The sequence below is a fragment of the Chlorocebus sabaeus genome, chromosome 20 (assembly GCF_047675955.1).
Source record: "Chlorocebus sabaeus isolate Y175 chromosome 20, mChlSab1.0.hap1, whole genome shotgun sequence".
Lineage (NCBI taxonomy): Eukaryota > Metazoa > Chordata > Mammalia > Primates > Cercopithecidae > Chlorocebus > Chlorocebus sabaeus.
In genome coordinates this window covers 104,674,758-104,695,644 of record NC_132923.1, presented here as the reverse complement: position 1 = coordinate 104,695,644, position 20,887 = coordinate 104,674,758, and the positions used below count along the sequence as shown (strand labels likewise).

General features: G+C 46.7%; 1 protein-coding gene across 1 annotated transcript; it reads right to left on the bottom strand.

Annotated features, from left to right (window-relative positions):
• Positions 1 to 2,082: 2,082 nt before the first annotated feature.
• Positions 2,083 to 18,086, bottom strand: LOC103225950 (uncharacterized). The gene is given in 7 exon segments (XM_073008016.1): positions 2,083 to 2,277; positions 2,349 to 2,799; positions 14,404 to 14,669; positions 15,522 to 15,955; positions 15,958 to 16,259; positions 17,147 to 17,240; positions 17,576 to 18,086. Coding segments are annotated over 7 exon segments (2,253 nt in total).
• Between the last annotated feature and the right edge of the window lie 2,801 nt (positions 18,087 to 20,887).

Genomic DNA, 20,887 nt, shown 5'->3' with positions numbered 1-20,887 from the left:
AGTAAAACACCGAGCACATTGCAAGGCATAAAGTCCTCATGCGGGGATTATGATTGTCTTACCTCCTTACCCCTGTCCTCAGAGCCTAAGACAATGCTAGGCACTGGTAGAGGGCTAATGGGCATCTGTTGAGTTAAACAGTATATTGAAAGAACACTGGATTGGGAGTCAGCAGAGCTGGATTTTAATACTGGTTAATGGGCAGTTGTCACTGTTTCTCTCTGAAATTCAGTTTTTTCACTGTCCTTGGGGCCTCTACAGTCTCTTGTAGCTCTTAGACAAAGTATGAATGCAGGTAAATCCCTCACCCTCAGACCCTCCTTTGACCCAAATCCCCCATCTGACACTGCTAGACCGCTTTTGGCAGATGATTTTTTTTCCTACTCCCCCCACCCACCCTATTAGAACTGGCAGGTGATTCTTATCCCAGGATCCTGGCTTTCGCTCCGAGGGAGCTCTGACACCCAGGTGCCACCAGATGGTGCTGTGGACTCATTCTTCATGGGAAGCTGGCTTCCCAGCTCCCCATCTCCCTGCCTCCTAGGAGAGGCCTTCTGGCTCCTCTGGACAGGGTGGGGTTCCTCCGTGGAAGACTCCTAGGCCTGGGATAATCCTGGGAGGTGACTCAAGCCTTTCAGAAATTTCCAAGGCCCAAGCCCGCCCTTGGTTTGGCTGTGCAGATTCCAGCACAGAGTTGGCAGAAGGACAGACTGCGTGATTTGTAGAACCCAGTGTAAAATGAAAATGCCTAAATTGCTGATGTAGGCAGCATAGGGAATGCCTAAAAGCCCATGGAATGGTTCTAGTTCAGCCCTCTAGAGCTGACTGTTAACATTTCAGGAATTTTGGACGGGTGTGGTGGCTCACGCCTGTAGTCTCAGCTGCCTGGGAGGCTGAAGCAGCAGGATCACTTTAGCCTGAGAGGCAGAGGTTGCAGTGAGCAGGGATGGAGCCACTGCACCACTGCACCCTGGGTGACAGAGGGAGACCCTGTCTCAAAAAAAAAAAAAAGGAATTTTAAGAGCTGGTTGTTGAACATGGCCATTATTTAATTAAATGTTATAAACTTACCATTAAATAAGTTATAGAGTTGGGTGTGGTGGCTCACACCTATAATCGCAACTTTTCAGGCAGCTGAAGCAGGACGATCTCTTGAGCCCAGGAGTTCAAGGTTACAGCGAGGTATGATTACTCCATTGTACTCCAGCCTTGGTGCTGGGTGACAGAGCGAGAGCTCATTTCTTTTTTTTTTTTTTTTTGAGATGGCATCTTGCTCTATCGCCCAGGCTGGAGTGCAGTGGCACGATCTCGGCTCACTGCAAGCTCCACCTCCCGGGTTCACGCCATTCTCCTGCCTCAGCCTCCTGAGTAGCTGGGACTACAGGCACCTGCCACCACGCCCGGCTAATTTTTTGTGTTTTTTAGTAGAGACGGGGTTTCACCATGTTAACCAGGATGGTCTCCATCTCCTGATCTCATGATCCGCCTGCCTCGGCCTCCCAAGGTGCTGGGATTACAGGCGTGAACCACCGCGCCCAGCCACAAGAGCTCATTTCTAAAAAATAAATAAATAAAATAAAAACAAAGGTAATAAATAACCCAAACTCATCACTGTATAATTACTTTTATATATTTCACTATCATTTATGCTCACTTTTTTTTGGCTGGGTATAGGGGACTTTATTGATGGTACATGACAAAGTGGGGTCTCATAGTCCTCTCTCATTCTTCAGGGAGCCTGGTGTGGAAACTGTGTTCAGGATGGGGAGATTCTCAGTGTCGTGGGGGACTGAGTTTGGCAGGGATTCCCCAGCAGCTGAGGGCCTCTCTTCCTTTCGTGCTGTCACTGGGGCTGGTGGTTCAGAGGGCTCTTACTCCTTGGAAGCCATGTAGACCATAAGGTATATCGTTCTGTTGCTGTAGCCAAATTCATTGTCATATCAGGAAACGAACTTGACAAAGTGGTCACTGAGGACAATGCCATTCCCAGCATCTAAGGTGAAAAAGGTGGGTGTCTCTGTTAAAGTTGGAGGAGACAACCTAGTGCTCAATGTAGCTCAGGAGGCCCTTGAGGGGGGCCTCTCATGCCAGCTTCACCACCTTCTTGATGTCATCATATTTGGCAGCTCTCTCCAGATGGCAGATCAGGTCCACAACCCACATGTTGGCAGTGGAGACATGGAAGGCCATGCCAGAGAGCTTTCTGTTAAGCTCAGGGATGGCCTTGCCCACAGCCTTGGCAGAGTGGGTAAATGCAGGGATGATGTCCTGGAGAGTCTATGGCCATCATGCCACAGTTTCCCAGAGAGGCCATCCACAATCTTCTGGGTGGCAATGTTGGCACCAACTGTGGCCATGAGTCCCTCCATGATGCCAAAGTTGTCATGGATGACCTTGGGCAGGATAGCTAAGCAGTTGGCAGTACAGGAAGCATTGCTGACAATCACGAGGTTGTTTTCATACTTCTCAAGGTTCACGCCCATCACAAACATGGGGACATCAACAGAGAGGGCAGAGATGACCCCTTTGGTTGCACCCTCTAAGTGAGCCCCAGTGTTCTCCAAGGCAGTGAAGAGGCCAGTGGACTTCACAACATAATCAGCATCAGGACCAGCCCATTTGATTTTGATGGGATTTTGTTCCTGGAAGATGGTGATGGGATTTCCACTGATGACAAACTTCTCGTTCTCAGCCTTGATGGTGCCATGGAACTTGTCATGGGTGGAATCATACTGGAACATGTAGACCATGGAGTTGACCTGAATGAAGTGGTCATTGATGGTGACACTATCCACTTTGCTAGAGTTAAAAGCAGCCCTGGTAAACAGGCTTCCAATATGGTCCGATCTGTTTACTCTGGCCTTCACTCACACCATGATGTCTCAAGGCTGCTGCTGGTGCTACACGAGAAGATGTGTCTGTATGTTGTATGGAAAGAGCAGAGGGCTCATCTGTACTCCTGAATTAACTTACATTTATTGTATCTATATGGTGAAAATACTATATAATAGTGTACTTTTTTTTTTTTTTTTTTGAGACGGAGTTTCACTTTTGTTGCCCAGGCTGGAGTGCAGCGGCAGTATCTCGTTTCACTGCAACCTCTGCTTCCTAGGTTCAAGCGATTCTTTTCCTCCACCTCCCAAGTAGATGGGGTTACAGGCACACACCACTATGCCTGGCTAATTTTTTGTATTTTTAGTAGAGATGGGGTTTCACCATGTTGGTCAGGCTGGTCTTGAACTCCTGACCCCGAGTGATCCATCCGCCTCGGCCTCCCAAAGTGCTGGGATTACAGGCATGAGCCACCACGCCTAATAGTGTACTATTTATGGTATCTCTTCTCAACTCTGCATTCAGTGATGTCACATTGGCAGCTTAAAATTGATGAAGGTGGGAGTGTTTAATCATTAAAATCCACAAACACTACAAATCATGCCCCTTCTTCCCTCAAGCCAGTTGTTAAACTTTTACCAGAATACCTGGGTCCTGATTGTACTCCTAATGTCCTATGTGATTTTGAGCAAAGCCCTGTTTTCCCCAGACTCCCATGTATTTATGTATCACTTTATAATTGACAAAAGGGGAGCATCTTTGTGTGCTAGGCGCTGTTGTCTCATAGAATTCTTAGAACTACCCCAGGGGTAGAATATTGTAGTCCAAAGAGCAAAGAAGAACTTTGCTCCAGGGTGGCTCTGTTACCAGAATTCCCAAAAGATGGCACTGTGGACTGGCACACTGTCTTTCAGTGCCATGTTCTCCACATTGGTTAAAGGATAACAATTACATACATATGATATATAATATAGTATATATTATATACATATGGCATATATAATATAATATATAGTATACATATGGTATATATAGTAATATATATACATATGGCATATATAGTATAAATATAGTATACATGTGGTATATATAATATAATATATATTATTTACATGTGGTATATATAGTATAATATATATTATTTACATATGATATGTAATATTTGCATATTATATATAATATATATTATGTATATATTATATATAGTTTTTGAGATGGAGTTTTGCCCTTGTTGCCCAGGCTGGAGTGCAATGGTGCGATCTCGGCTCACCGCAACCTCCACCTCCTGGGTTCAAGCGATTCTCCTGCCTCAGCCTCCCAAGTAGCTGGAATTACAGGCATGTGCCATTACACTCGGCAGTGTATATATATTTTAAGATGGGGTCTCACTCTGTCTTCCAGACTGGAGTGCAGTGGCACAATCTCAGCTCAATGCAACCTCTGCCTCCTGGGCTCAAGCCACCCTCCCACTTCAGCCTCCCAAGTAGCTGGGACCACAGGCACACGCCACCATGTCTGGCTAATTTTTGTATTTTTATAGATGCAGGGTTTTGCCATGTTGCCTAGGCTGATCTTGAACTCCTGGACTCAAGCAGTCCACCCGCCTCAGCCTCCCAAAGTGCTAGGCTTATAGGCATGAGCCACTGCATTTGGTCAATAATATATTCTTTTGGGCACCTCCAGCGTTGCTTTTGGGACTCACACATCATAAGCCTCCTTCTTGGCTATTTCTGGAAGTGGGGAAAGATCTAGCTCCCTCTGGCTTCTGTATAAGGGAGGTGGGAGGCGGGAAGTGGAATATTCTTCTTACTACAATAGCGAGGGTTTTTCCCAAAAGGGAGACTGGGCTTGGATGCAGATAACCCGAACATCAACTGTCCTGTTCCCCATTTGCTGCCAAACACATACACTCTGTGTTTTGAACTTAGACTTGCTCCCCAATTAGCATAAAGTAACTACCACTTCTGTAATTAAAAACATTGTTTTAATTACGCTCCAATGAAGGCATCCCAAAGCCTTGATGACTTTCCTCCAGCTCTCTCATAATTCCTGCTTAGGAATCTGCAATCCATGACTGAATGGTGAAGTTAATCTCCCTGTAAAACCACCTAGAGACAATAGTGGCAGAAAGGGAAAAGAAAGAGAAGTAAAAGTATTCAAAATATGTAAATATCTACATCAAGGAAAGAAATTCAAGTAGAGACTATAATCCCCCCCTCTGTAAAGCAGTCTAAGGCTGATCTTGTATTTATGACTTTCCTTCTTTACTATCTATTCTAGGTTCCGTCTGCCTTCAGTCAGCAACAGATGGTCGAGTTATTTAGCCACAGGAGAGACCACCCCTTCATTCCTGAGCAATCTGTGGCCTAGAAGATCCTTTTGTATAGAACTGCAGTAGTTTTGCAGTGCCTTTGATCACAGAATATTGCAGTAGTTGTAGGATCCTCTGGAAACATAGCAAAGTCTATCACTAAAGCTCCCTGCCTCCACTCAACCTATTTCCACTTGGTAGCTAGAGTTTAAAATTCTAGAAAATATCTTGATTTTTTTTTTTTTTTTTGGCAGGAGATGCTCAAAAAGGTTGAGTGGCAATTTCAACTTCCAGTTTGGTGAAAAATTGTGTCACTTGATGGAGGCATTTCTGCCTTGGAGACTAAAATTTTAACATACCTCTCCTCCCTACAGTCATAGGGTCAAGAAGCAGATAACTTATGAGTGAGTCAAAAAGTTTCATTGTGGGCCAGGCTCAGTGGCTCACACCTGTAATCCCAGCACTTTGGGAGGCTGAGGCAGATGGATCGCTTGAGGCCAGGAGTTTGAGACCAGTCTGGGTAACGTGGAAAAACCTCGTCTCTAAAAAAATACCAAAAAAATTAGCTGGGCTTGGTGGCTCGCACCTGTGGTCCTAGCTACTTGGGAGGCTGAGGTGGGAGGATTAGTTGAGCCCGGGAAAGGGAGGGTGTAGTAAGCCAAGATTGCACCACTGCACTCTACCCTGGGTGACAGAGGGAGACCATGTCTCAAAAAAAAAAAAGTCTAAGTATGAGAGAAACCACTCCTACATTCAGCCCTTGGTTTCTGAACTATGTATCTGGCTAAAGGAGAAATGGTATACTGGTTCAGAGCATATACTACATCCTTTTAACAGCGCTGTATCTCACAGGGTGCTATCTAACAGCTGGTAGATTACCTGGGCCTTCAGTAGTACGCTTTGCCACCACTCTAGAAGGTTGGCTGATGGAGCGCAGGTCAGACCAGTGAATCCTGTGGTGTCCGCTTACTGTCTCACTTCTTTTCTTGTGAAGTGAATTTCATGGTCAGAAACAATATTGTGTGGGACACTAAGACTGTGTATTAAGTCCATAGATGGAGGTTCTGAGAGAAGAATGAGAAGCAGGGAAAGGAAATTCAAACGCAGAGTAAGCACTGTCACCAGTGAGACAAATTGTTCCTTCTTCACAAGGGACATAGTCCTATGTTATTGATCTGCCACCAAATAGTTGGTTTGTTCCATCAAGATATGACACCACATCAAGAGTCCAGGACTGTTTGCTCCTGTGGGCAAACTGGGCATCAGTAGGTCAGTAGTGGTGGTTGCCAGGATGGCCTTGGGCAGGGATGTCCCTGTTCTTGGGCCTATGCATAATTTCCACTTCTGTCACTATCGTCCTCTGTCCATGAACCCACTGAACAAGAACTGGACTGGCTGGCGGAAAAGGCCATCTAGTTAATATCCACAGAACATCATATCTGCTGATTATTAAAAGCTTCCTGCACAGTGGTTGCCCATGGCAAGCAATCATTTGACACACCTGCTGTCTCATGATCTGGGACCATTCCAGGAAATCCACCTTTCCCAAACCTCTTTGTCATTAACTTGCAATCTTTTAAGACCCTGAGCTGCTCACACTATTTGTCATTGGCTGGTGAACTGGTATAGATCCTGACCTCAGGCCATTTCTCCTACCAGGCAAAGTGGACAATGAAATGCACTGCTTACAGTTCTGCCTATTTCTTGCTCTTTCAGAATCTGCCATCTGAAAACCAGGCTCTCATATATTTTTTTCTTTACAGTGGAGCCTTGTCACAATCATTTACATAGTCATGAATATTCTAATGGCTGGGTCTATTTCAGCGGGTCTATCCTTGTTTCTCTCTCCCAAACTTGTTTTGTTGTTGTTGAGACAGGGTCTCACTCTGTTGCCCAGGCTGGAGTGCAGTGGTGTCATCTCTGCTCACTGCAACCCCCACCTCCCAGGTTGAAGTGATTCTTGTGCTCCCACTTCCTGAGTAGCTGGAATTACACGCGTGGCCACCAAGCCTGGCTAATTTTTGTGTTTTTTGGTAGAGACAAGGGTTTCGCCATGTTGGCCAGGCTGGTCTAGAACTCCTGACCTCAAGTGATCTGCCTGCCTTGGCCTCCCAAAGTGCTGGGATTACAGGCGTGAGCCACTGCGCCCAGCCTCTCCTAAACTTTTTATTCTGTCATATTGCTTCCTTCAGTAACTATGGCCTATGATTCAGTGTTGATTCTGATTTCAAGACATCTCTGCCTCGAGACAAAGTGGAAAACCATATGCCTTGCTCCAACTGCCACCAAGAAGAGCTCCTTTCTCCGCTATCCTTCAGAGTGACCTTGCTCAGGCCATGACAGTCCATTTCCAGCTCATACCAGCACGTTGTACAGAGCCATGCATAACAGAATTCACACTTGCTTCCTCCTGTATGACCTGGGTTGGAGTCTCTGGAGCAGTGTTCAGGAATGGGCACTGGGAGTGAAAACAGCCTGCTCATTGCACCTTCAGGGCTGTTTAGGCCACATTCTCCATGGACCACTTTCACTTGAGAATGGCTGAGTATTGGTGATCAGAAAACACCCAATTCATGATGGGCAGCTCAGGATGCAACGTCACTTGATGCTCTATGGTCAACCATGCAGCCTACTAGAACTATTAGGAAAATCCTAGTAGCTACTACTAGGGCAAGGATGTCATCGAAGAGTACTTCAGATGCGATAATGAACAAATAAAACTTTGGTTCACATTCTTAAAAAAAAAGTAGTTACTACTACTAAAACTAAGGAGCTATTTCTCAAAAGAAAAATACTCATTATGAATGAGTAACAAAGCTAACAGCTTTGCCTCCAAACTTTGAGGGCCTCTACAGTGATCCCTCTACCAATGTTTGCAATAGGCTCAGTATGGCATCATTTCCCTCAGACACATTTTTTTTTTTCTTTTTTTGAGACAGAATCTCACTCTGTTGCCCAGGCTGGAGTGCAGTGGTGTGATCTCGGCTCACTGCACCCTCTGCCTCCCGGATTTAAGCGATTCTCCTGCCTCAGCCTCCTGAGTAGCTGGGATTAGAGGTATCCGCCACCACGCCTGGCTAATCTTGTATTTTCAGTAGAGACTGGATTTCTCCATGTTGGTCAGGCTGGTCTCGAACTCCCAACCTCAGGTGATCCACCCGCCTCAGCCTCCCAAAGTGCTGGGATTACAGGTGTAAACCACTGCACCTGGCCTTCCCTCAGACACTTTAAGCTGCGGATCTGTTTAGTTGTCAGGGCCAAATTGCTGAGCCAGTTTGCACTGCAGCCTGGACCAGTTGGAGAGGCATCCTCTCTAACTCTGTGCCTTCCTCAAACCTGGAGACTGGCAAATAGTTAGAAGGAGTTGGCTGGGTGTGGTGGCTCATGCCTATAATCCCAGCACTTTGGGAAGCCAAGGTGGACTGATTGCTTGAGGCCAGGAGTTCAAGACCAGCTTGGCTAACATGGCAAAACCCTATCTCTGCTAAAAATAAAAGTAAAAAAAAATTATTTAAAAAAGACAAAAAAAGAAGTAGTGTACCTAGTAATGTTTGTATGTTGCCCACAAAATCCAAAGAGACCTATCCAGCACTGGGATTCCTTCTTAGAGGAAGGAAGACTGAAGTGCAGCAACCTTTCCTTTGCTCTGGAGGGAATGTCCTGGTGCGTCTCAGACTGTGTGACTTCCAAATTTTTTTTTTTTTGAGACGGAGTCTCGCTCTGTCGCCCAGGCTGTGGTGCAGTGGCGTGATCTCTGCTCACTGCAAGCTCCACCACCTCCCAGGTTCACGCCATTCTCCTGCCTCAGCCTCCCTAGAAGCTGGGACTACAGGTGCCCGCCACCATGCCCGGCTAATTTTTTGTATTTTCAGTAGAGACAGGGTTTCACTGTGTTAGCCAGGATGGTCTCGATCTCCTGACCTCGTGATCCGCCCGCCTCGGCCTCCCAAAGTGCTGGGATTACAGGCGTAAGCCACCGCGCCCAGCCAATGACTTCCAAAATTTTAATGAAATGGCAGCCTGCTATATTTTTGCTGGATTTATCTTCTACCCTTTTATACCCACTGTTTTCTACCTTTGGGATTGTGTCAGCATGGTGCCACCAAAGTAGTAGAACAGCATGACAGCCTGTAGAATGAAATGACAAATACTTGGATTGACTCTTGATCTCTATGCCACCCTCCTTCTATTGGATGCATTGTAAAGTGAAATATCACATTTCCCAGAGTCCCTTGCAGTTAAGGTTCTGCTTGTGAACTAGATTCCTTCAAGTAGGCACATCCATGTGAGATGTGGGAAAGTAGATGTGAGGCAGAAGTCACCTTTCTGCAGAAGTGGCTGCTGGCAGGAGACGCCTGCTTGAAATACATTGAGTTGTTTCTGCACTGAACTGACTGATACAGATGATGGCAGAGCCAAAATTTCTACAGACCAAATTGGAGCACAGAGCAGAAGGGCTGGCTTTTCTTCGAGGAAAGACTATAATGTAAATTGCTTTTTTTTTTTTTTGAGATGGAGTCTCACTCTGTCACCCAGGCTGGAGTGGAGTGGCACGATCTTGGCTCACTGCAACTTCTGCCAGCCTCAGCCTCCCAAAGTGCTAGGATTACAGGTGTGAGCCACTGTGCCTGGCCATAAAGCAAATTGCTGCTGCTGTTTTTTTTTTTTTTTTTCATTGAGATGGAGCTACGCTCTGTCACCCAGGCTGGAGTGCAATCTTGGCTGACTGCAACCTCCACCTCTGGGGTTCAAGCAATTCACCTGCCTCAGCCTCCCAAGTAGCTGAGATTACAGGCAGCCACCACCATGCCCAGCTAATTTTCTGTATTTTTAGAAGAAACAGGGTTTCACTATGTTGGCCAAGCTGGTCTCGAACTACTCTCCTCAAGTGATTCACCTGCCTCAGCCTCCCATAGTGCCGGGATTACAAGCATGAGGCACCACACCTGGCCACAAATTGCTTTTTATGTTCTCTGTCATATTGGAGAAAAATGCATTTGCTTGTCCAAATTCTGGGAGTTGCACTGATATACTCCCCCAATAGCCACATCTGAAATAGCAGTGGTAACTCAGGCTGCCATTTGATTCAGTTTACAATATTCCTCCACCTTCTTGAAGACCATCTGTCTCTTTCTCTATCTAGATTGAAGACATGGATATGGATGTGACAGAAGTCACCACCTCTGCATATCTGAAGTCTTTGATGGTGGCATTAAACTTTGCAACGCTTTCAGGATTTTTTATTTTATTTTTATTAAAAAAAATTTTTGGCTGGGTGCAGTGGCTCAAACCTGTAATCCCAGCACTTTGGGAGGCCGAGACGTGCGGATCACGAGGTCAGCAGATCGAGACCATCCTGACTAACCCAGTGAAACCCCATCTCTACTAAAAAATACAAAAAAAAAAAACTAGCCAGGTGAGGTGGCGGGCGCCTGTAGTCCCAGCTACTCGGGAGGCTGAGGCAGGAGAATGGCGTAAACCCGGGAGGCGGAGCTTGCAGTGAGCTGAGATCCGGCCACTGCACTCCAGCCTGGGCGACAGAGCGAGACTCCGTCTCAAAAAAAAAAAAAAAAAAAAAAATTTTTTTAGTTGCTCTCTCAGCATACCAGGATTTTAAATTTTATTTTACATTTTGGTGGGAATGAAAAACTTTGATGAGTTCTACTTTGTTTTTCTCTTTTTTTGAGATGGAGTCTCACTCTGTTGCTCGGGCTGGAGTGAAGTGGCATGATCTCGGCTCACTGCAACCTCTGCCTCCCAGGTTCAAGCGATTCTCCTGCATCGGCCTCCTGAGTAACTGGGATTACATGCATGAGCCACCATGCCCGGCTAATTTTTGCATTTTTAGTAGAGACAAGGTTTTACCATATTGCCCATGCTGATTTCAAATTCCTGGCCTCAAGTGATCTGCCAGCCTCAGCCTCTTAAAGTGTCGGGGGTTTACAGGCATGAGCCACCACACTCAGCTTGTTTTATTTATTTATTTATTTATTTATTTATTTATTTATTTTTTGAGAGAGAGTTTCACTCTCTCACCCAGGCTGAAGTACAGTGGTGCAATCTCAGCTCAATGTAACCTCCGCCCCTGGGTTCAAGCAATTCTCCTGCCTCAGCCTCCTGAGTAGCTTTGATTATGGGCATCTGCCACCACACTTGGCTAATATTTGTATTTTTAGTACAGATGGGGTTTCCCCATGTTGGCCAGGCTGGTCTCGAACTCCTGACCTCAGGTGATCTGCCTGCTTCAGCTTCCCAAAATGCTAAGATTACAGGCATGAGCCCCCATGCCCAGCCTGTTCTTCTTATAATAAAAGCTATTAACCTATGGTCTGGAAGCTAATGCAGGTTTCTGCCAGTATTTTAGGGTATTTCTTACAGTTACACACATGAGGACAAAACTATCAGTTTTTGGGACTAGATCCACTCTAAAGTGGACTTTGGTCAAAACTCCATTTGTCACCTAAATCCCTATGCCTCCCGTTGTCTCTTGATACTTAGCCTCTCAGTTGACCATCTGCCATCTGCCCTGTACTGCCAGAGCTAGACACCAGCCAACAACACTTCCCAGATTCCACTGCTAGCTGCGTCCCAGTTACGTTGTGCCAATGGGAGGTGCCTGGTTATATTTGAAGGTGAGAGGAAGGGAGAAATTCTTAGGCTTTAGGAGGTGCCTTACCTTTAGCAGTGGTGGCTCCTCCAGCACTGTCAGTAGTGAGAGTGGGGTTGTTGGCTTCACCCCCAGGGTGGTTTCCTGGGCTCTGGAAAATGTGACATTTTACTCTTAGCTCCTTTGGCATTTCCAACATCTTTGTAAGCAAGTCCCTGCATTGTATACATTTCTGCTTGAAATATGTTGAATGTTCCCTGTTTTTCTTATCGACACTTACTCATACATTTCCATAAGCCCACACTCTGAATGCTGAAGCCCAGAGGCATTGTGGGTCTCCAGGAATCAATGTGGTTAGTGGTCTGATTGTCCCCAAGAGGTTTGGGTATTTGACTGGAAGGGTATGCCTCCCTTTAAGGAGTCAATCTTGACTTGCTGAGCTGATAAAAGTCCCATGGGGAGAACAAGGCCTCATACCTTGTCTGCACAGTCCCCACACAGAGTTCCCAACCTGTGGTCAGTAAAGAATGTCACTTTCTAACAGGTCCAGGAGCTCCAAGTTTATCTTAGGATCCAACTCACAGGTATCTGAGGATACAAACCCATGGCTGGGCTCAGCTTTAAAAGGTCTTATCTGAGATTCCTTGTGGAACAGAGTTCCATCAAAACCAATCCAAAAGGCTTATGTAGAAATTACTCTTCTTGCTGCACTTTATGCAAATAATCAGGCTAAGTATAAAACTAAAGTTTATTCTACGAACAACATAGTCCTATCATAATTTGTTTTTACCAAAAATGAGGACTAGAGAGAGAAATTATGCTCCCAAGCTTATATATTTGTCATTAAATCCTAGTCTCATTGTTTTTAAGCTTTTTGCCTGCATTTTAGACTAACCCTGCTTATACCTGTGGATCAAGTGGTAAGTGGTGATCACCTGCAGCTTGGAAGAAGCAAAAAGGGATGGGTAATGTAAATATCTGGATCAATACGCTAGTTCTGGGCAATTATCCTGCAAATTCTGCCAGGTAATGAAAGTGAGTAGGGTGCCCATAACCCAGAGATTTCTTTGTTTGGCAAAATAAAACCAAGGAACTTCATAGACCCCCAAAGTGAAATTCAATATCTTGGTAAGTAAAATTTTAGATGGAAATAATCTAATACAACACCCTTGCAGAAATTGCTATACTCATTCTACTAACTGCAGTAGAGCTATACACAGTAGCACCTTCTAACTGAAATATTGGATAGAGAGTTTCCATCGTTGTAGTATTTTGCTTAATTATTATATATATATATAAAATAGTTATATATAACTATTATAACAGGGATAATAGTTACCAACAAAAAGGAAGCATGAAAGTTTTACTATCATCAAGTCTGCTAGGACTTTTTATTGGGTTTAGTGATACATCACACCCTTTAGCTCCTACACTATCAGCCATGGCCCATTTGTACAAAAAGACTAATTGTTGGGTCTGTCCTGAGCAATTTGCTCAGTTCAATAACGCTAAGGAACCTGCACTATGGTAGCAATGGTTCCCAACCTATTATTTTTAAATTGCACTGACATGGCCACATCATCTGGGGACATCCCTAACCTAGGTTCCTTTTTAGAAAGTGCACTATCTTGGAAGCCAGAGCTGGAGCCAGGTCAAGCCAGACTGGTGACATGGAGCCCCTGTACCAGTAAACCCACAAGCAGGTCCATGAGATCCAGTCTCACATGGGACGCCTGGAGATGGCAGACAAGCAGTTTGCACACTTAGTAGAAAACAAAATCCAAGCAAGCACAGACCAGATATTCAGCCGTCTAGAACATCTGGAGATTTTGTCCAGCAAGGAGCCCCCTAACAAAAGGCAGAATGCTAAACTTCACTTGAACCTGGGAGGCAGATGTTGCGGTGAGCAGAGATTGCGCCACCGCACTCCAGCCTGGGCAACAAGAACAAAACTCCGTCTCAAAAAAAAAAAAAAAAAAAAAAAAAATTGCCGGCATTAAAATATCTAGACATGGGAACAACACAAGTCCCACTTATAACAATTGAGAATATCCTCATGATGACTCTTGAATTGGAAAAACTAGCTATCAGCTTCCCAGTTTGCACAATTAATCAAGAAATAATGTGGGGTCACTGGCACAAATGATGAGGCATCTCCGGGAAGTTTAACTTCCTATCTGTCCAATCTCTTGAACAGATAATGCCAGTTAGTTACTTTGTTTTGTTTGTTTGTTTGTTTGTTTGTTGAGACGGAGTCTCGCTCTGCTGCCCAGGCTGGAGTGCAGTGGTGCGATCTCGGCTTACTGCAAGCTCTGCCTCCCAGGTTCCAGCGATTCACCTCCTCAGCCTCCTGAGTAGCTGGGATTACAGGTGCCCATGACCACACCCGGCTAAATTTTGTAGTATTAGTAGAGACGGGGTTTTACCGTGTTGACCAGGCTAGTCTTGAACTCTTGACCCCAGGTGATCTACCTGCCTTGGCCTCCCAAAGCACTGGGATTACCGGCATGAGCCACCGTGCCCAGCCAGTTAATTACTTTGGATGTGGCTCTAAAACCTCAGTTGAGGCCTTCTGTAGGACTGGAGATGGTTCAACCTTCTCAGGTGGCTCTGAAGACTGAACTGGTATCTCCTGCTGTGGTGGAGGACTGACCTCTTCAGGGGACTTTGGAGGATGACCTGAGGCTTCCTGCTGGGTTGCAGATGGTTCAGCCTCCTTAGGGGGCACTGGTGGCTCGCTGGGAACTCTTGCGGGACTGGAGAAAGTTCTACTTCCTTAGGAGGATCTGGAGTCTGAGCTGTGGCCTGTTGCTGGACTGGAGATTCAATCCTTTCAAGAGAATCCAGAAGTGGGGAAGGGGGATCAGGCTGGGTTAGAGAAAAGTCAGCCTGCTCAGTGGGAATCGGAGGGTTGTCCTGCTGGAAGGGAGAAGGTTCAACCTCGACAGTTGGTAAGCTCCATATCCACATTTTTAACTGTGGTATTGGTTGTAAGGCCGGCCGAGGAAAAGGACAAGGAGACCCAAAGTCAGACGGGCAAGTTTTTATTGTCCTGCCGGGCTGCTCCTTGACTAGCAGAGGAGACAGCCCCGCTTACAGCCTGCAGCAGGGCTTTACAGGGCAAGGAACTGGGTCAGGGTGTGTGAACTGAGTTGGGAACAGGTGTTCTGCCCGCTTCCTGGAGATGTTTTTGCCAGCTTTGTTAAGCGAGGTTAACAGACATGTTAACCGCATCTTGTAACTGTTTGCCAGTTTAGCCGAAATCATCTGGATAGTCACTGGAGGGGTCAGTGAAGGGGTTTGTCTTTTGCCCTGGGGTAGCTGTGTGGAGAGTGCAAGGGACTGTATTGTAAGGCCTGTGGGAGGGAAAGGGAACAGTCTGGTCAGGGTGACCCTAACAATAGTCAAAGTTGAATTACTTCTTAATATTGAAGACAGATCTAGAGTTGAAAATATCATCTCATCATTCTATGAACTTAAAGTCTGAGGAGAGCTGAGTTGGAGGCTGAGTTGTGGCCTCTTGATGGACTGGAGGAAGTTCATCATTTCAGGGGTATTTAGCTGCTGAATTACAATCTCTTGCTGGTCTTTCAAATGTTGAAACTGCTCAGGGGACATTAAGGACTGAGCTGGGGCCCCCTGTTGTATTAAAATTTCAACCTGATTAGTGAATTCTGGAGTCACGGCAACCATGTGATCCACAAGTTTAACAGTGACATTGTGCAATGTTGGAGGCTGAACTTGATCATGACTTAGAGGAGAAACTATTACCTTATGATGCTCTGGAAATTGAGCTACAACTTCATTACGGAGCTCTGAAGGCTGAGCTGGGGCTTCTTGATGGGTTGGAGAAGACTCAACCTCCTCAGGGGTCTGTGGATGCTCAGCTGCAGCCTCCTGCTGGGTTGGAAAGGGGTTCTCATCCTTAATAGGTTATGGTATTGAAGTCTCCTGTTTAACTGGTAAAGGTCCAGCCTCTTCTGATGACTCTGGAGGCAGAGATGGGCCCCCATGCTGGGTGGTGGAAGGTTCTGCATCATTAACTGGCCCTGAGAGCTGAGCTGTAGCCTCCTGGTAGATTGGAGAAATTTCCCTCTCTGCAGTAGGCTCCGTTGCTATGGTGAGCTGTATATCTGGAGACTTAACAGTGACATTGGGCAAATCTGAGTGCTGAGCTTGAGGTAAAACTGTTACTTCATGATGTCTGGAGGCTGAGCTGGGATCTTCTCCTGGGTGGGAGAAGGTTTAACCTCTCCAGAAGACTCAGAAGGCTGAGCTGGCTTCTCCTGCTCTCTGGGAGAAGGTTCAGGCTTCACAGGAGAACCTGGAGGCTCAGCTGGGGCCTCTTCTTGGGTTGCAGAAGTTTCCACCTCCTCTGGAGACTGGGTTTGGGCCTACTGCTGGGCTGGAGAAGATTCAGTCTCCTTGGTAGGCTCTGAGGTTATGGTAACCTCTGCATCCACAGGTTTCACTGTAATGTTGGGCAACTTATAATGAGCTTGATTATCACTTCATGATTCGGTGGAATTTGAGCTGCACTCTCCACAGAGGACTCTGGAGGCTGAGTTGGGGCCTCCTGCTGGATCTGAAAAGGTTCAGCCTCCCCAGGAAACTCAGAAGGCTGAGCTGGCTTCTCCTACTCACTGGGGGAAAATTCAGCCTTCACAGGAGGACCTGGAGGCTCAGCTGGGGTCCCTTGGTGGGTTGCAGAAGGTTTCATCTCCTCAGGGTGCTCTGGTGTCTGAGGTGGGGCCTCTAATTGGGTTGAGGAAGAGTCCACCTCCTTAGGATGCTCTAGAGGTTGAGTTGCAGCCTGTTCCTGGCTTGATGTAAGTTCCTTACCTGGTTCTGGAATTGCTGTAAGCTCCACCTCCACAGGTTTGACTGTGACATTGGGCAAGTGTGAGTGCTGAGCTTCACTCTAACTTTTTTTTTTGAGACAGAGTCTTGCTGTTGCCCAGGCTGGAGTGCGGTGGTGTGATCTCGGCTCATTGCAACCTCTGCCTCCCAGGTTCAAGCAATTCTCCTGCCTCAGCCTCCTGGGTAGCTGGGATTACAGGCGCCTGCCACCACGTCTGGCTAATTTTTGTATTTTTAGTAGAGATGGGGTTTCACCATATTGGCCAGGCTGGTCTTAAACTCCTGAACTTGTGATCTGCCCACCTCAGCCTCCCAAAGTGCTGAGATTACAGGCATGAGCCATCAAGCCCGGCTGCTTCACTCCAACTTTTAAATGGGACATTTGCCTCATGATGTATTGATGGTTGAGCTACAGTCTCTTCAGAGGCAGGTAGCTGCTGTGCTGGGGCCTCCTGCTCTGTTGAAGTAGAGTGAACCCTCTCAAGGGACTGTGAAGGCAGAGCTGGGACCTCCTGCTGGGTTGAAGAAGGTTCTACCTCCCCAGGGAGCTGTGGAAGCTGCTCTGGGGCTTCCTGCTGGAGTGAAGAGGACTGGATTTCTTCAAGGTCTCTGGATTTTGAGTTTCTGGCTCTAGATGAAATTGAAAAAGTCCAACTTGCTCAGGAGGCCCTGGAGGCTCATCTGAGTTCACCTGGAGTTCTGGGGACAGGGTACCTGGATACAGTATATTCATACTTGAATTTAAATATCCTGCAAAGTTTGTTTCTGACGCTGAGGTTTGATACAAATCGATGTGGAGTTCCAGCCACAACCTTAGCAAGCCTCCATGCTGAGGTAGACCTTTCTTCAGGTTCTTGGGCCAAACAATAAGCTTCGTTGCTTTTGAATTCTATCTAGAGGTAGAACAAGTATTTCATATACCTGATGATCTGCAGCCTGATCTAGATTTGCAGTTTTAACCTTACTTTTGAGGCAAAGAGGCCGAGCTAGGGCCTGGTTCTGATCCCAGTCCAGCATTGGGACCACCTCTGGGAGCCTTTCTTGCCGAGTCAGCTTGTCATTCAGATTCTGGTGTGCAGCAAGGAACTGCTCTGGCCACGGGGGCAGCTCTCCGACTGAATCCGTGTCCAGGAATGGAACCAAAGTCTTGGTCAAAGTCTCAGTCAATTCCTGAGCCGGAGCTGACATCTGGGAGGAAGCAGAGGACCCCAGATGTTCAAAGCCCCCGGGTCTGCGAGGTGGCGGGAGGGTAAGCGCATGGGGCGATTCGGGTGGGAGATCGGAGGAGAGGGAAGACAAGGGCTCATCTGCCACAGGGCGTCGGAGATCAGCTGCAGCGGGTCCTGGACCCACTCCAGAGGCTGAGCCGCCTGGACGAGTAGCCACAGTAGTTGCCACGTGAGCAGGGGGCCGTGGGACCCAGAGACACAGCCGGAACATGACATGGACTGGCGCCGCGCACAGAGCTGGAGTCATTCTGGCAGCCCGGAGACGCTTGCGCCCCTAGCAACCGTGGGCACCGCCCTGTCCTTTATTTACGACACCTTTATAAGCAACCTTTATTAGGCTGAGGTCTAGATCCGCTCCTCGTCACCAGGGCGATCTTACCCTACAATCCTGCCCAAGCCTCCCTTCCCCAAGCCCCCGCCCCGCAGGAACACTCCTCCTCTCCCTAAGCGAGCAAGGATTTAGGCAGCAGACCTGGGTGGTCCCAAGACTCCAGCAGCCTATTGTGGTGGTTGTGGGGTGGGGTGGGGGTGCAGGCGCGGTAGAGCTTCCCAAGGAAGTCACGAGACCTCACCTCGGGATATTCAGAAGTGCTAGTCCAGTTCCGGCAGCCTGAATTCTTTCTCCTCCAAGCTGAAATCCCAGAGATACTCTTCCTCCTCTCGGCCACACAGCTTCCAGGGAAAACAACTGAGCTGCAAAATCTGCGCCAGTTAGGGTGGCACGCAGAATACACATTATGGTCATTTATTCCAAAATGTTGCCATTTTCGCTAAACTTTCGATATCCTTTGTTGCATGTTTGATAATTAATTCACCGCCCTATTAAGTACGGGCTGCCAGGGAAGGAGCGAGGACTCCAAATTTTCTGTAGGAGGTGTTTTGGGGGGTGGGCAATTCAGTCTGGGAGAGAAGGCCTTAATCCGAGTGAATAGCCCTTTGCTGGGAGGGCCCTTAGACTGGCAGGAGGCTGAATTGTCATCCTGTCTTGACTTAATACAGCCTTTACCCTAGAAGCTACAGCGCCACTCTTCAGAAGTCTACCCTGTGTGCACACATGGAGAAGACGCTTAGGTTGTTAAAGTCAGCATGTTAAATAATTTTCTGAAACGCAGCTATAACTAGAACCCAGCTGGCTTCCCCCACAGCCATTCTTACCTATTTTATTACTCATTGTCTGGCACAATCACAAAGTGCAGGTGGTACTGATACCTACCTTTTAGGGTTTTTTGATGATTTAATTTGATAATGAATGTACACTGCTTTGCAAACAGTGAGCTTTCAATAAAAGGTACCTATTGTAATTCTCAAAAAAAAAAAAAAGTGCACTATCTTGAATACGCCTAACAAAGAGACCTATCATTTCCATGCCCTCATATGGAGATTTAACTGCAAGAGAAGATTGAGAAGGCATGCACATGACAATCTCATCTTAGAAAGACCATGGATGGGGAATTCCATAACCAGAGGCCTCTTCCGGTTTGCTGGTATTCCTCCTCTTGAAAGGTCAGCACTTAATATTTGCACTGTGATGCAACGAAGATGGAAGGCAACAGTAGGAGCTGTGGAAGCACAAACAATCCAGAGTCTTTAGCCTCAGTAGTAACACAGAATAGACTGGCCCTCGATGTCCTTACAGCAAAGGTAAGGGTACCTGTGCAGTCTTAAATGAAACATGCTGCTTCTGGAGAAACACCTCTAGTCAAGTAGAGGAAAACTTACAGGTGCTTAAAGATCAAGTGAAAATCACTGACAGGTTAAGAGAAAATGCAGGCTCCAGCCCCGGATGGCTACAATCCCTCTTTAATGAATCCCAGTCTTCTTTGTGGAACTGATTAGCTCCATTATTAAGTCCCCTTTTGCTCATGTGACCTTGTCTGCTCAATATTATAACTCAAATTGTTTCCTCTTGCCTAGAAGCAATCAAACTCCAAATGCTGCTGCAGACTGAAGTATGCATGGGCACGCCTTTCTTCTGAGGTCCCTTAGATAGACTCCAGGAGGAGTCCCAGCTGCTGTTCCCCACATGACACCCCTTTTAAGAAGGAAGTAGCTAGAAAGAGTCATTGCCCAACACCCCCTAACAGCAGTTAGGGTTACCACTCCAGAGGGAGGTAATGATACAGGAGCTAAGAAGAAATTACTTAGGCAGATAGTAAGGGTATGGGAGTCCTCGGTAAGGCTTTTCTTTTTTAATGAAAAGCAGCCCCAAATCATGAAATCACTTTCTTTCTTTTCTTTTTTTTTTTTTTTGAGACAGAGTCTCGCTCTGTGGCCTAGGCTAGATACAGTGGTGCAATCCCAGCTCACTGCAACCTCCACCTCCTCCGCCTCCCAGGTTCAAGTGATTCTCATGCCTCAGCCTCCCGAGTAGCTAGGATTACAGGTGTGTGCCACTACGCCTGTCTATTTTTGTAATTTTAGTAGAGTCAGAGTTTCACCCTGTTGGCCAGGCTGGACTCGAACTCCCGACCCCAAGTGATCTGCTGGCCTCGGCCTCCCCAAGTGTTGGGATTACAGGTGTGAGCCACCGTGCCCGGCCCTCCAACTCACTTTCTAACAAAGAGTAGCCTGCAAGCTGGGAGCTTGCATGGGTGAATGCTGGCAGGAACTAAGGACTAGACATGTTTAAGATGGCAGCTCCATCTTCCCTTCTCTGCCAGCCACATGTATTGTAAAGGAGTAGACACAATGGTGCCAATCAACTGGAAAGCCCATTTGCATAATAAGATTCAGGTGAGGCAACCATTCTTCCCTGTGCACTATTAGACGTCATACCTGATTGAACCAATCGAGCCCTACAAAAATCAGACACTGCCTCCTCAAACTGGACAATAAAACTCGGTGCCTTCATCTACAGCCAGTCGTTTTCCACTCGGTCCTTTCCTTCTCCGATTGGAGACCCCTTCCTCTTTGGAAGAAGCTATTTCTCTTTCTCTTCTCTTCTACCTATTAAACCTCCACTCCCAAACTTGTGTGTGTCCGTGTCCTAAATTTTGCTGGCACACAACAATGAACCCCAGGGTATATACATGAGACAATGTAGCTGCT